Source organism: Gopherus evgoodei, chromosome 1, assembly GCF_007399415.2.
Source record: "Gopherus evgoodei ecotype Sinaloan lineage chromosome 1, rGopEvg1_v1.p, whole genome shotgun sequence".
In the NCBI taxonomy this organism is placed as follows: domain Eukaryota; kingdom Metazoa; phylum Chordata; order Testudines; family Testudinidae; genus Gopherus; species Gopherus evgoodei.
In genome coordinates, this window is record NC_044322.1 from 345,951,365 (window position 1) to 345,963,807 (window position 12,443).

Consider the following 12,443-nt stretch of genomic DNA (forward strand, 5'->3'; position numbering starts at 1 on the left):
TGAATGTTCTGAGTTTTTTCAACAAAACAAAAACTGAGGGGGAAAACTAACTCCCCCATATCCCCTCCTTTCTAAATCCTTTTTGTTAAAAAATTGGAAAATTTGAAAATTTTAACACAGAAATTACCCGCTAAATTATATTTTCTGTCAAAAAGCAATTTGCTGCCAAATCATGGTCAGTGAAACATTTCAGCCTGATCATAATGGGCTACATAGATCCTTTATGATGCTCATTCCTAGAGATTCAATCTTGCTCTTAGATAAGTTCCAGACTTTTCTAAGAAACCAATAATACTAAACTCAATGTGAGCAAGGGAGGGCAAAACAGACTTATTACAAAACTTGAAAGCAGCATGTTTTGCATGGTTTTGTTGCAAAGATGTATGGGACAGCTGTTCTTATGATAAGTAAAAAAGTTTTTGGTTGTTAGCAAAGATCTACAAAGGGAAAAGCAAAACAAATCCTGAAGTGGTTTCAACACACTTTATTTTGTCAGGCAAAGAATAATTCCAATTAAATAGCACTGTGTTAAACTACATTTTGTTCTTTCTTTCACAGGATATAATGAATATTCACTGTAATGACAGTTTCATCATGCTAGGAACTATACACATACCTACACTTCTTAAAAAGAGAGTTTTCTGAACGAAACATGTTTATGTACAGTACTGAGGCTTCAAAGAGCACATTGCTAAATCAGAATTTCAGCAAACTTTACAAACTACACAAAATAAAAACAGCAAAAAAAAGTACTGATGGAGTTCTTGACAGAGAACTTATCTTTACATTTGGCAAAGTTCTATCTCGGAGGTGTTTCTTTAAAAAAAGGAATAAAATTATATACATTATTCAGTAATCCTCAAAATAGGAAGTTATTAAATAGCACAAACAATATTACAATCTTAAATGTCCATGTTACATACAAATGGGGACCGGGGTCTACTTTAAAAAGAAAAAACTTGTAGTAAGTCTAGCCTGTACATTTAGGGCCAGATCCTCAGCAGGTATAAATCCCTGTAGTTTTATGGACATCAAGGAAATTACACCTATTTACACCTGCTGAAAATCTAGTCCTTACCTACATTATACACAGAGGAGACCTGCTAAAGCATGGAAGGCTGGACTGGCTACACATTGACAGAAGTTTGTTATGTATACACAAGTTTTCATGCAGCAGAAAAATGTTAGTTTAAGTGTAATCCCTTAAACAGTCATACCATAAGAATTGTATGTAAAGCAGCTTTAAAAATATTATTTTATAATCATATGAAACTCAGAGCTACGCTGATTGTTTTAACTGAATCCCATATTGCCAATATTCAGTTATAAACAATGCAACTATCATTTTTGAGCCCTAATGGGGGCTTATTAAAATATCACTGTAGTCAACCGCTTAAAGAATAAATCGTACCCTTAAATGCTTATTAAATGCCATATTTCATCTGGAATCAATTACGAGCCTCACAACAGACATTAATGTTATACTAACTGTGCAGTGAATCTCCTGGATAACATTGGAAGACCAAGTGCAGCATACAGAGTATATGAACTAATGTCAGTCTAGGAGGTAGTTTTGTTTTGTGGAGCCCAAAACAACTTTTTGGATTGTAACTTAAGGATTGAACTTTCAGAAAGTCTCCCTTCCTACCAAATGGATATTTTCTCCACTGCAAGACACCTGGCAAAAACTGAGTTTCATTTACTCATTTTAATTTAATCTTTGTTGAATCTACCCTGCCAGCTCTTGAGACCTGATCCAAAGCTCAATTAAATCAATGAGAATCTTCCCACTGGTTTCCATGGCCTTTGATTCAGGCCACTATACACCAGTGTATACAGTTCACTAATATGCATTTAGGCCTCGATTCAGGAAAGCACTTAAATACAGGCTCAGATTTAAGCACATGAGCCATTCCACCCCCTTTAAGCAAAGCAATTCAGCCTGTGCTAAGCTTGCAGTTAATTATGAGTGGTCCCACTGATGACAATGGGACATAAGTCTGTGCTTCCGTGATCTGCTGAATCAAGGCATATTTCCCAGCTGTTCCATCACTGAACGGCAAAATGGTAACACGCCTGACTGCCAATGCATCAGTTTGAAACCAGAATAATGCAATTGTGACAGACTCTTCATCACACTAGTGTAAAGCTTGAGTAATTCTACTCACTTCAGTAGACTTACTCCTGATATACACCAAAGGAAGTGGGATAAGAATCATGCCCCAAAAGCTTCCACTGTTTTAAAATAAAGTTAAAAGAATAATGGATAGAATAAGGGGTTCTCAAACTTCATTGCACTGCGACCGCCTTCTGACAACAAAAATTACTACATGACCCCTGGAGGAGAGACTGAAGCCTGAGCCTGCCTCAGTTCTACTGCCCCGAGAGAAGGGGACCAAAGTCCACCACCCCAGTTTGTAGGGAGCAAAGCCAAAGACCAAGGGCCCCGGGCCGCAGCAAGTCTAATTCTAGCCCTGGTGACCCCCATTAAAACAGGGTTGCAACCCACTTTGGGGTCCTGACCCACAGGTTGAGAACCGCTAGATATAGATACTTCCTTTGAAGGCATGATTTTATTAGAACTGCTGGCATTTTTTTTTTAAAACCGCCTCTGGGTTTAGAAGTTATTTTTCCTCAGTTCATCATAAAAGAATGTTATTTTGGTTGAATATATAATATCTTTAATTAGCTTATTTTGCTGCAGACAGTCGTAAAATGTCATTGCGTTACATGTGATATTCTGTGATGCTATCTGTTGCTAATAACTGAGTGTAGTGAATAATCTTAGTGGACCCCAGGAAACTTCTCACATATGTAAGGCTAGCAGGATTTGCCCCTGATATTTTGCACTACAGATGGTTGGAAAATGGTGACATTTTTGTACCAAACTGGATGAATGGACAGAAAGACATTCACCAAGTTTTCAACCAGTTCTATCTGGCATGTTACAAATCATGAGCTGGTGAAGATTTTTTTTTTAATGTTTTTGCTGAAAAATGGCTTTTGAAAATGAAAATGTCACCAAAAATTTTGTTTTGAAATGTTCCTCTTTTTTTTGGACAAAAAATATTTTTTCAGTTTTCTTTTTTGCCCCTTTCTAAACCGTACCCTTGTTTTCCCCTTCTCAGCAACAAATAGCATATGGGTTAATAAAAAAGGAGAAAAGGATGAAAGAACGGAAAAAATTGAAAACTGGATACTTTTTAAATCAAATAATTTTGGAAAGCAGTTTTCTGAACATTTTGTAGTCAGCTCTCTTGGAAAACTTTGAAAAGATACTGCTTTTGAAACTTTCAAAATTTTTCATGATTTTTTCTCCACATCTTTCAACCAGCTCTAACCTTTATCATTTGGGACATTATAAAAGAAATCTGTGGTTCTAGTATTTGAGGAAATGTTGTACTATATATCTACATTCTGCTCACAGGAAGGTAACCTTTTTGAAAAGCACCTAAGTGACTTAGTTACTTTTGAAAATGTTACCTATAATCAGAGTCCTCATGTTGCTTACGAAGCTATGAAGTGTTTTAGGGCAAATATGCTCTTTGATGTCAAAATGAGCAGAGATATTTGTAAATTATGTCTTAGAATGTATTACAGCTCATATAATGAACAATAATCAGTGTTTCCTGAGGTATAAAACCATTTTTTCTCTTTTTGTCCTACTTTTACTTTAATTTGACCTTCAGTTTTTTCCCCTGTCCTATCCACTTCTACTGTACTTTACTTTTGCCAGCTTCTTAGCTTCATGCTTTCACATGACTTGTACAGTGAATGAAAATTGTAAACCCAACATTGAACCGTAAACAATTAGAAACTCATAGACTTAAATGCAGTGCAAGAAACCCCAGGGCATTACCCTCATTTGAACAACCATCGTAACCCAAATTATCTCTCTCCCTTTCTGTTCTGCTCAATTCCAAAACTGCAAATTAATGCACTGATTTTCTTTCTTTCTTTCTCTTCAACTGTAAGTAAATATCAGGATATCAAATGGGTTAAGGGAAATATTCAGTTTTGCTGCTACAATAGGGACCTATGCAATGCCAGTGAGCATCTCACAAAGAAAATGCTGGTTTTATATTTTCTCTAATTAAGTTACACTGCATTTTACTGGGAGAAGAATGTTTCTCAGGCATGCTTTACTAATTTTTATTTTAATATGCTCTCAACAGACAAACAAGAGCCCCCTGTAGGGAGAACAAACACATCTGAGGCTCCAAATGAAAAAATTAAGACCCTGGTAATTGATTCCTTCTGTTCCTACTTTTCCTGCTATTAATCAGGGCCTTTAACTTGCCATAGTCCCCTCTCATCTTCTGGGATTCTTCTCCGCGCTGTCCTTGCTGCCTACTGTCTTTGCAGTATTGGTTAATCATCTGCATTTCTGAATGGCTGAAAGCTCCAACAAAATCCTTTGGGTGGAACTGCAGTGCTCGTATAGAGCTGGCCCAGGTCCAGGGGGACCACTTGTCAGTCATGAAAGCCACCATATTTGAATCTAACACTTTGAAGTTGATCTTTGCTATGGTTTGCTTGAAGCTGTTCTCTGTTGCGATGCAATGGTAGAGTCCTCTATCAGTATCCTGGACAGAGCGAATCAAGAGTCCTTGCTCAGTCAATATGATCCTTTCATTAAGTTTGACCTACAAGGACAAAAGGAAAAATAAACTTCTTATACAGTGTGATGGGCCAATTAATTATACAAGGCACATGTAATATCTTCTGATGACTCTTTTTCACATATGGGGAGCTTGTTCTGTGGAGAGTTTTTCCGAATTTTATCTTTATTGTGATTTTCAACGGTTACTATTAACATTTGAGATGATCAAACCACAGAGACCAACCTAGACCCTTGGGAGGACCCACCACAAGGCAGGATTTTCAACCATCTCCAAAGAGAGTAGACCCCTAGGGGTAGAGAAACTTTTCTTTGCCAGCATTACAGACCTGGGTAGTCTGCCCGCTAACATCAGAGTGTTCTGCTAACATCTGCTGACAGGAAGATGGAGTCTGTAAGACTGGTGGTTGATGTCTCACTGGACACTGGGTGGCTTTTGGGTAAATGCTTTAATTGAGTATTGGCACCAGCGGGCAGTTCTATAAAGAATTATATATTTGGTGTAGATTCCATACAATGGTGTAAAAGTGTCTAAGGGAAGGATGTCATTTTGTATTCAATGTTGCACAGTTTGGAAGAAATTTACACAGCACACTATTTAGTTTTTGTTTCATGTCTATGACAGGCGATGATGGTGTTCTTTTTAAATATTTCTATGTTGTGGCAACTCACATGGCATGAGGCTGTGCAGAAATCTATTTTGAGTAAGTCTATTCTCCTGAAATTTCCAGCCCAGTTCCTCAAGAAAAGGGGTTTTAGAATTCAGAGAGATTCAGCTTAGCTGAAAAGAAACAACCCTCTGATCCTTTCATGGTTCATCCGTTACTAATTCCAGCATGTGTTGTTCTGACACAGTTACAAACAGAAAGACAAAAGGGGACTCAGATAAGGTGTATGTTTTTCTTGAGTAAGGATTAAAGAATTGAATCTACATTGCTCGCACAAGGTTTGAGCCTTCTCTGAGTATACCTGAGAAACAGCATGTTTTACTCAATAAATGCCTTATTAGCCCTCTCTTTCTCATTTCACAGTGAGTGTAACACTTTCCATTATTTATATTCTGTCACATGCACCATGTTACTGTCTTACTCTTACAACAGAAGTTCCCTTTTTTTTCCTCCAAAGAATATCTGCCAGATTTGAAATGGAAATGATGTTTCCTTTTTGTATCACTCAAGGAAAGCATTATAGTGTATGTTAGAGTACTGAAACTTGAGAACCTTGGAGCGTGCAGTAATGGAAAATGTGATTACACCGCAGTGGGGAAAATGCTTGTAGCCTTAAGTGTTTTTAGCTCAGGCTAATTTCTTGCTAAGGAAACCTGCCCCATTTCCCCTCACTCTCTCTTTTATCTTCTCCGTTGCACGAAGGTGCTGCTGTAACCAGACCTAGCTTCTTGATTTTACACATCTTGTTTCTTTTATGCCTGTTTCCCCAGATCAACAGCATGTGCTGACTGAGCAAATATTCCCATTACAATCATCTTGTTGTAGAGGAAAGATTTTCTAGTTAGTGTTTTGAATATAGGTGTAACCTTGAATTTTCTAAGGGAATTAGGTGCCCAATTCCCATTAAAAGTCAACTGGAGTGAAGTCCCTAACTCTCTTAAGCTCCTTTGAAAATCTCAGCTATAATTTATAATGAGAGCTGTCACTCCTCATGCCAAAACTAAAATATATTCATGTAACTTTCCTAACCTGCTTCATCATAACCAGACTGTCTGAGCCCCCTGATTGAATGCACTCCCCTCCCCCCCGAGCCCCAGATTGATCTGTGCTGCTCAGCTGCATTACTCACCTCTTTCCTTCGGTCATTGTCTTTCTGTAAGAGCCATTTAATGGACGCCTGGGGAGATTTAGGGGTGCACTCAAGAAAGGTGGTGTTGTTTTTCACTCCGTACTGAATGACTTCTGCTGCATTTCTGTACGCTAGGAAGCAAGAGGGGGCAGATAAGACTATTGTACTACTGATGCCTGATTCTGACTTGGAAAGCAAACATTTACATGTCAGCAAAACTGGCAACCAAGGTTCCTTAACCTAGTTGAGTCACACCCCGTCTCAGACTCACTAGACTGAAGACGTCCAGGAATCTGTAATTCAGGGCAAAAATCTATAAAAGAAAAGGAATTAAGTTTGGAGAAACTTCAGGCCCAATCAAACAGCAAATATTTCAGCCCTGGGCACAGACTGTTCTGAGAAATTAGGGCACCTGCTTGTGGCTCAAATCCTGCCTGGCAAAGGGCAAAGGGAACTTCTTCTACCCGGTGCTCTCAGGCAGCAGCAGGCCAGGGCATCATCCTAGTGCTCTCTGTGGCCCATCAGCGACTGCCAGTAGCAAAAATCCCCAACATCTGGAAACAGGACACTAGATGGCGGGGCTCTGAGTTACTACAGAGAATTCTTTACCAGGTATCTGCCTGGCAGGTCTTGCCCACATGATGTCTTGATCACCATGTTTGGAGTTGGGAAGGAATTTTTCCCTGGGTCAGATTGGCTGAGACTCTGGGGGTTTTCGCCCACCTTTGTAGTATGTCACAGTCACTTGCAGGTTTAAACTAGTGTAAATACAATTCTCTGTAACTTGAAATCTTTAAAACATGATTGGAGGACTTCAGTAACTCACCCAGAGGCTAGGGGTCTATTACAGGAGTGGAGGGGTGAGGTTCTGCAGCCTGCAATGTGCAGGAGGTCAGACTAGATGATCATAGTGGTCCCTTCTGACCTTAAAGTCTATGAGTTTAAAGAAGGGCGAGCTATTTAACATGCCGGTCAGTGCCCCAGCATCAAAAAAGATACAGCCTGCTACTCCAAGGATGTGGGTAGGCCTGTAGCTGTTCCCTGAATGTGCATTTTGAGGTGAGGTGGGGGCTAAAAATGGCCAGAAACAGCTTCTTTTTCAAAGCAGCATTAAGATCTCTTCAGTCACCTGTAGCCATCATGTAGTGTCATTCCACCCCTACCCACTTGGTGCAGCTACTTATATAGATAGGACAGGACTTAGCTCTAAACCTAAAATCCAATGAAAAACATAGATCAGACAGAGACTGAGACCAGGAGACAGAAGGAGATGATGCCACTCTTCTCCTGGGAAAGGCTTTCAATTGATTTATAGCACTCTAGCAATACTTGGGCATATGTAAGTTTTATCTTTGAGTAAACAGTAATGGTTAAAAATAAATACTGTAAATTGAACCACCTAGACATAGATGCCTAAATCAAATAATTGCGTCATCATACGGCTGTCACCCTGTCTTTCCTCATTCTATTCCCCATCTTTTGTTTCTTGCCCTTAGTCATAGAGACACTTCTAAAATTGGATTCTAAGCTACTTGGGAACCTTTGCTTTCTATTTGTTCTGTAAAGTGCCTACTACACTTTGGATTCAACACATAACAGTAATAATATTGTAAATGTTATGGAAGTGATCCTGAAGTACTTGGCATTCAAAGGTCCTAATCTGGCAATTAGTAGGCCCCTGTGCCTGCATGGAGCTTACTGCAAGACTGGGGTCAAAGTGAGTTTTATAGATGTACTTTAGGATTGAGTCATACAGGAACATACAGCACACTGAATGAGAGTCGATCTGCGTACGTGTTCTACAGATTTTACAGTTGTCTATAGCACTGTAGTATCTAAATGCGTCCATCCTTTCACGAAACTTTTATCTATTGCATATTATTTTTACTTGTTATGTGCACTTTGAAAGACAGAGAAAGAAAACAAATGCTTTTTCATAACAGCCCCAAGAGCTAACAATAATTTGTTAATGCTAAAAGTCTTTACAGAATATATAGAATAGCTATATGTAGAGTGGCCATACAAACCTATTGATGCTCAATGCTGTATTTAAATGTAGCTTTGTGCTGAAAAATGTTAAAGCCTCACATGTTAAAGCATGTTGAGGCATGAAACATGGCATGTTTATGCCTCAGTTTCAAAATTGTCTTATAAATTTGCTAATACATTTTACTCACATCAGCTCTTTTGTCTTTTTGGTGGTTTTCCGATGTGTTTTTCTTCTCAGTGTATTATTTTGCCATAAAATGGCTTAAAATATAATTTATATGTTGAAAGAGTCTAAATTATGGTTTCTTTATTACCTTTTATTACACTTGAAAAAGTAGGAGAAGGGCCACCTATTGTACCCTAGCTCTTCTCTTCCCCACTCTCATCAAAACTTCCTTGAAAAGAGAGAGTGAAACACCCTAATTAAGATTAGTCAATAGCTCATTCATGCTGTAGGAGACCCATAGACTCATAGGTCAGAAGGGACCAATCTGATCATCTAGTCTGACCTCCTGCACAAGGCAGGCCACAGAACCCCACCCATCCAATTTTATAACAACCCCTATCCCAGGACCGAGTTATTGAAATCTTCAAAACTGGTTTGAAGACCTCAAGCTGCAGAGAAACCACCAGCAAGCGACCCGTGCCCCACGCTGCAGGGGAAGGCGAAAAACCTCCAGGGCCCCTGCCAATCCGCCCTGGAGGAAAATTCCTTCCCGACCCCAAATATGGCGGTCAGCTAAACCCTGAGCATGTGGGCAAGACTCACCAGCCAGCACCCAAGAAGGAATTCTCTGCAGTAACTCAGTTCCCATGCCATCCAACATCTCCCCGCAGATCATTGAGCAGACCTATCTGGTGGTAATCCAAGATCAATTGCCCAAATTAACAATCCTATCATAACATCCCCTCCATATACTTATCAAGCTTTGTCTTAAAGCCAGGAAAGTCTTTTGCCCCCACTACTTCCCTCGGAAGGCTGTTCCAGAACTTCACTCCCCTAATGGTTAGAAACCTTCGTCTAATTTCAAGTCTAAACTTCCTAATGTCCAGTTTATACCCATTCGTCCTCGTGCCTACATTAGTACTAAACTTAAATAATTCCTCTCCCTCCCTAACGTTAACCCCCCTGATATATTTATATAGAGCAAGCATATCCCCCCGCAGCCTTCTTTTGGCCAGGCTAAACAAGCCAAGCTCTTTGAGTCTCCTTTCATAAGGCAGTTTTTCCATTCCTCGGATCATCCTTGTAGCCCGTCTCTGAACCTGTTCCAGTTTGAATTCATCCTTCTTGAACATGGGACACCAGAACTGCCCACAGTATTCCAGATGGGGTCTCACCAACGCCTTGTATAACGGCACTAACACCTCCTTATCCTTGCAGGAAATACCCCGCCTGATGCATCCCAAAATCGCATTTGCTTTTTTAACAGCCGTATCACATTGGCGACTCATAGTCATCCTGCTATCAACCAGCACCCCAAGGTCCTTCTCCTCCTCCGTCGCTTCCAACTGATGCGCCCCCAACGTATATCCAAAATTCTTGTTATTAGTTCCTAAATGCATAACCTTGCACTTTTCACTATTGTATTTCATCCTGTTTCTATTACTCCAGTTTACAAGGTGGTTCAGATCTTCCTGAATAGTATCCCTGTCCTTCTCCGTGTTAGCAATACCCCCCAGCTTCGTGTCATCCGCAAACTTTATTAGCACATTCCCGCTCTTTGTGCCAAGGTCAGTAATAAAAAGGTTAAATAAGATCGGTCCCAAAACCGATCCTTGAGGGACTCCACTAGTGACCTCCTTCCAGCCTGACAATTCACCTTTCAATACGACCCTCTGGAGTCTCCCCTTTAACCAGTTCCTTATCCAACTTACAACTTTCATATTCATTCCCATCTTTTCCAATTTGACTAACAGTTCCCCGTGCGAAACCGTGTCGAACGCCTTACTGAAATCTAGGTAAATTATATCTACCGCATTTCCTTTATCTAAGTAATCCGTCACCTTCTCAAAGAAGGAGATTAGATTGGTTTGGCACGATCTACCTTTAGTAAATCCGTGTTGCAATTCGTCCCAATTACCATTGACCTCTATGTCCTTGACTACTTTCTCCCTTAAAATTTTTTCCAAGACCTTGCATACTACAGACGTCAAGCTAACAGGCCTATAATTACCCGGATCACTTTTATTCCCTTTCTTAAAAATAGGAACTACATTAGCAATCCTCCAATCATACGGCACAACCCCCGAGTTTACCGATTGCTTAAAAATTTTCGCTAACGGGCTCGCAATTTCACGCGCCAGTTCCTTTAATATCCTCGGATGGAGATTGTCCGGGCCCTCCGACTTCGTCCCATTGAGCTGTTCAAGTACGGCCTCTACCTCAGTTGCGGTAATATCCACTTCCATATCCACATTCCCGTTTATCATCCCAAGGTTCACTAGTCTTATTAAAAACTGAAGCAAAGTACTTGTTTAGATGTTGGGCCATGCCTAGGTTATCCTTGATCTCCATTCCATCCTCAGTGTATAGCGGCCCCACTTCTTCTTTCTTTGTTTTCTTCTTATTTATGTGGCTGTAGAACCTTTTACTATTGGTTTTGATTCCCTTTGCAAGGTCCAGTTCAATGCGGCTTTTAGCCTTCCTCACTTTATCCCTACATGTTCTGACCTCACCAAGGTAGCTTTCCTTACTGATCCTGCCTTTCTTCCACTCTCTGTAAGCGGTCTGCTTTTGTCTAATCCCCTCTCTGAGTTGTTTGCTCATCCAGTTTGGCCTACGACTCCTGCCCATGGTTTTTTTCCCCTTTCTCGGGATGCAGGCTTCCGACAGTCTCCGCAACTGCGACTTAAAGTAATTCCAGGCCTCCTCCGCATTCAAATCCACTAATTCCTCCGTCCAATCCACTTCCCTAACTAATTTCCTTAACTCTTTAAAATTAGCCCTCGAGAAGTCAAAAACCCTAATCCCAGATCTACATTTGTTTATCCTTCCATCTAGTTTGAACTGAATCAGCTCATGATCACTCGAACCAAGGTTGTCCCCTACCACCATTTCTTCTACGAGGTCCTCACTGCTCACCAACCCAAATCTAAAATGGCATCTCCTCTCGTAGGTACTTCAACTACTTGATGAAGAAATCCATCCGCTATCACATCCAGAAAAATCTGACCCCTATTATTCTTGCAAGTACTCGTCCTCCAGTCTATATCCGGGAAGTTGAAGTCCCCCATAATCACACATTTCCTCTTTGTGTTTACTTCATTAAAGACCTTAAAGAGGTCTCTATCCATATCCCAATCAGATCCCGGCGGTCTGTAGCACACGCCAAGCACTATCTCAGGGGAAGCTCTAGTTGCTTTTTTACCCAGTGTGATTTTCGCCCAGACAGACTCTGTCTTATCCATTCCATCGCTTCTTATTTCGCTACAGTTAATGTCATCATTGATGTACAAGGCTACTCCACCACCTTTGCCTTTCTTTCTGTCTTTCCTAAACAGCACATAGCCTTCAATACCCGTGCTCCAGTCATGAGTACTATTCCACCAGGTTTCAGTTATCCCTATAATATCCGGTTTCACTTCCTGCACTAGTAACTCCAGTTCCTCCATCTTGTTACCTAGACTCCTCGCATTAGTGTACAGGCCTTTTAATTTTTGGTGTTTGGCATCAGTGACATTCTTTCCCCCGTCGTGCAGAGACCTTTTACCACCAGCATCACCCGCTACTCTGGTTTCTCCACTATTCCTCCTTGGATCAAATCTTGGGACCACAAGGGTATCCCCTCTCACTTTGTTTACTTTCCTCTCCAGGTTACATTCCGGTGTGGAGATCTCCCGAGCATCTCCCAACCATCTCCCCCAACTTCCTAGTTTAAAGCTCTCTTGATGAGGTCGGCGAGCCTCCATCCTAGAATTCTATTTCCCTCCTTGATTAGATGAAGTCCATCGTGAGCGAACAGTCGTCTATCCGTAAACGCTTCCCAGTGACCGTACATCCCAAAGCCCTCCTTATAACACCACTCCCTAAGCC

At 40.6% G+C, this 12,443-nt stretch overlaps 1 protein-coding gene across 1 annotated transcript in view; it reads right to left on the reverse strand.

The window, feature by feature from the left end:
- Window positions 1–469: 469 nt before the first annotated feature.
- SEMA3C (semaphorin 3C) overlaps window positions 470–12,443 on the reverse strand; it is a 166,523-nt gene continuing 154,549 nt past the window's right edge. Inside the window, exons 17-18 of the mRNA XM_030559674.1 lie at window positions 6,419–6,549; window positions 470–4,646 (exon numbers count right to left, since the gene is read on the reverse strand). Coding sequence (XP_030415534.1) covers window positions 4,233–4,646; window positions 6,419–6,549 — 545 coding nt within the window. The 3' untranslated portion in view covers window positions 470–4,232. The remainder of the gene's footprint in view (window positions 4,647–6,418; window positions 6,550–12,443) is intronic.